Here is a 2,764-nt window from a genome sequence, read left to right as displayed (position 1 = left end):
TAATTAAAGTTACCCATCTCAGAGTGCAATTACAGTTTGAGCTTTCTCTTTCGTTGACTTGAGGTTCTTTAATTTGGCTACGAAGAGATGCATCAGCTTAGGCTAGTCATAGTGAAAGTAACTTAGCTAGTGACATAGCGCATTTCAAATTTTTTTTGCTTATGTGGTACTTTCTCCGTTCCAAATTACTTGTCGCAAGTATGGATGTATCTAGATGTATTTTAGTTTTAGATACATCCATTTCTGCGACGAGTAATTTGGAAACGGAGGGAGTATGTAGTTAATGAGAAGAAAGAGGTGTTTAGAATAACATAATATGTTACTATATAACATAGTGTTTCCTGAGAAATTATGAGTCTATAAGTTAATAAATGAAGCCATCCATAACACTACTGTTATGTTACTTTATATTATAAAGATAGTAATTTAAATTAATGTTATATGCATGACATTAGTATAAGTTACTCTCACTATGACAAGCCTTAGGCTCATCATTCACCGAGTGTGGAGCAAGTGGTAGCTCACTCTCTAAGCTTTGACCGTTGCACACATTGGCAGCTGCAAGTTGATTGATTTATCTATATATTATGGACATATACATGAGCCAGCCCTGCAGGTTGGGTAGCCGGCAAACATATTGCTTTGAGTACTTGCACGTGGATCTATCGCGTACGTATCATAAAACAAATCAGAATCTTTGAGTTGACTAACGTAGACAGCCTGCATGCAGCTGCCTCACTAGCACGCACGAGTTGTGAAGGAATATATGGCGGCCTACTAGGCCGTGGACGGCTGCACGGCGGCGGCGCGTGCCTGGTCCTCGTTGTCCTGGGCCTCGCCGGACATCTCCTCCAGCGACTTCCCGTTGGCCTCCGGCACCAGGAAGGTGAACATGAACCCCAGCAGGTTGACCCCGGCGAGCACGAAGAGGGAGTTGCGGACGCCGATGCCTGGCCTGTACCCGGCGTCGGGCTTGTGCGGGTCCTGCGCCGCGTAGAGGAACCCGAACGCGCCGATCATGGCGCCGGCCTTCCCTGCGGCGGCCGAGATCCCGTGGCACGTGGAGCGCAGCCTCGCCGGGAAGATCTCGGCGGGCACGACGAAGGTGGTGGCGTTGGGGCCGAAGTTGGCGAAGAAGAAGGTGAAGGCGTACATGACGACGAAGCCGATCTGGTTGCCGGGCGTGGTCCAGTGGTGGTAGGGCACGGCGAGGCCGAGCATGAAGACGGTCATCATGAAGAAGCCCATGAGCTGGATGGCGAAGCGGCCGACGACGTCGATGAGGAAGACGGTGAACCAGTATCCGGGCACGGTGCCGCAGAGGGCGATGAGCGTCTGCGCGCGGGAGATGCGGAAGACCTCGTCGAGGGCGCTCATGGTGCGCGCCTTGGGGATCCAGTTGATGCTCGTGAAGATGTCCTTCTGGAACAGGTTCTGGCTGTAGAAGGCGATGTCCAGCAGGAACCACGTGGTGGCCGTGCCCACCAGGTGGAGGCCGTGCCGCCGCGCGAACTGCGGCGAGAAGAGGCCGAAGTCGTTGGCCCCGCGGCTCACCATCTCGTCCATCTTCTCCGTCTCGTCCTCGAGCTCCACCTGCAGCACCTTGGACATGTCGGCGGCGGCGAGCTTGGCGTTCTTGGCGACGAGGGCGGTGTAGCGCGCCGTCTCGGGCATCTTCATCCGCCAGTAGTAGGTGAGCAGCGCCGGAACGGCCCCGAGCATGAGGATGATGCGCCACACGAAGTCGGCCTCGGTGCCGGTGGAGGCGACGCGGTCGTCCTGGTAGGCCGGCTCGTGGAACCCAGCGCGGAAGGCGGAGGAGATGATGAGGGTGACGATGCCACCGGCGAGGATGCCGAAGCCCTGCATGGCGAAGACGGCGGCGATGAAGGCGCCGCGGGTCTTCTTGTTGGCGTACTCGGACATGATGGTGGCGGAGAGCGGGTAGTCGCCGCCGATGCCGAAGCCGAGCCAGAAGCGGAAGAAGCAGAGCGTGGCCATGACGCTCTTGGGGGTGTGCGCGAAGGAGAGGCCGGAGCCGATGGAGCAGATGACCATGAGAATCAGCGTCATGCCGTAGACGCTCTTGCGGCCCATCTTATCGCCGAGCCAGCCGAAGAAGAGCTGGCCGGCGAGCGTGCCGCAGAAGGCGACGCCGTTGACGGCGGCGGCGACGCCGGGGGGCAGCGTGCCGGGGTCGGGCTTGGAGAGGTCGGTGTAGTAGATGCGGCCGAGGAGCTTGGTGACGAGGGAGATGCAGAAGAGGTCGTAGGCGTCGGTGAAGAAGCCCATGCCGGCGACGACGATGGCCGTGAAGTGGTACCACTGCGTCTTGGCCGCGTCCAGCGCGCTGAGCACCTGCAGCCCTTGCTGCTCCGACCGCGCCATGCTGCTGCTGCTGCTCAGGGGAGGGACGTTTGGCCGCGGCAATGTGTGACTGTGAGTGTCAGAGCTAGACGACGTCGCCGGCCGGCCGGAAGACTTTGTTGTGTTGCAGAAATTATGGGCCGGCTGCTGCTGGTATAAGTAGGCGAGGAGGAGACCGGCCGCAGCTGGTAATCACATCACCGATATAATATCTCTTATATTATGAGAAGTGAGCATAGCTTAGTTGGCAAGGCGCGCGGAAGTTCGCGGCCAGCTGGCTCAAGCACTTGGTGTTCACGGAGTTTTTTTCTATAAAAAAATGCCAACACGCTAGTCTAGCTCAGTTGGTCTCGTTTTTATTTTAGTATCTCCCGTACTATTATATGCGCTCTTGTCT

The 2,764-nt window shown here is 56.4% G+C and overlaps 1 protein-coding gene across 1 annotated transcript; it reads right to left on the bottom strand.

Annotated features, from left to right (window-relative positions):
• Nucleotides 1–663: 663 nt before the first annotated feature.
• LOC109755502 (probable inorganic phosphate transporter 1-8) lies at nt 664–2,488 on the bottom strand. The gene has a single exon (XM_045229329.2). The coding sequence runs from the start codon at nt 2,386–2,388 to the stop codon at nt 778–780; it is 1,611 nt and encodes a 536-aa protein (XP_045085264.1). The 5' UTR covers nt 2,389–2,488; the 3' UTR covers nt 664–777.
• Between the last annotated feature and the right edge of the window lie 276 nt (nt 2,489–2,764).

This window comes from Aegilops tauschii, chromosome 5 (genome assembly GCF_002575655.3).
Source record: "Aegilops tauschii subsp. strangulata cultivar AL8/78 chromosome 5, Aet v6.0, whole genome shotgun sequence".
NCBI lineage: Eukaryota > Viridiplantae > Streptophyta > Magnoliopsida > Poales > Poaceae > Aegilops > Aegilops tauschii.
The sequence above is the reverse complement of the archived record's forward strand: the minus strand, read 5'-3'. Positions and strand labels throughout refer to the sequence as shown.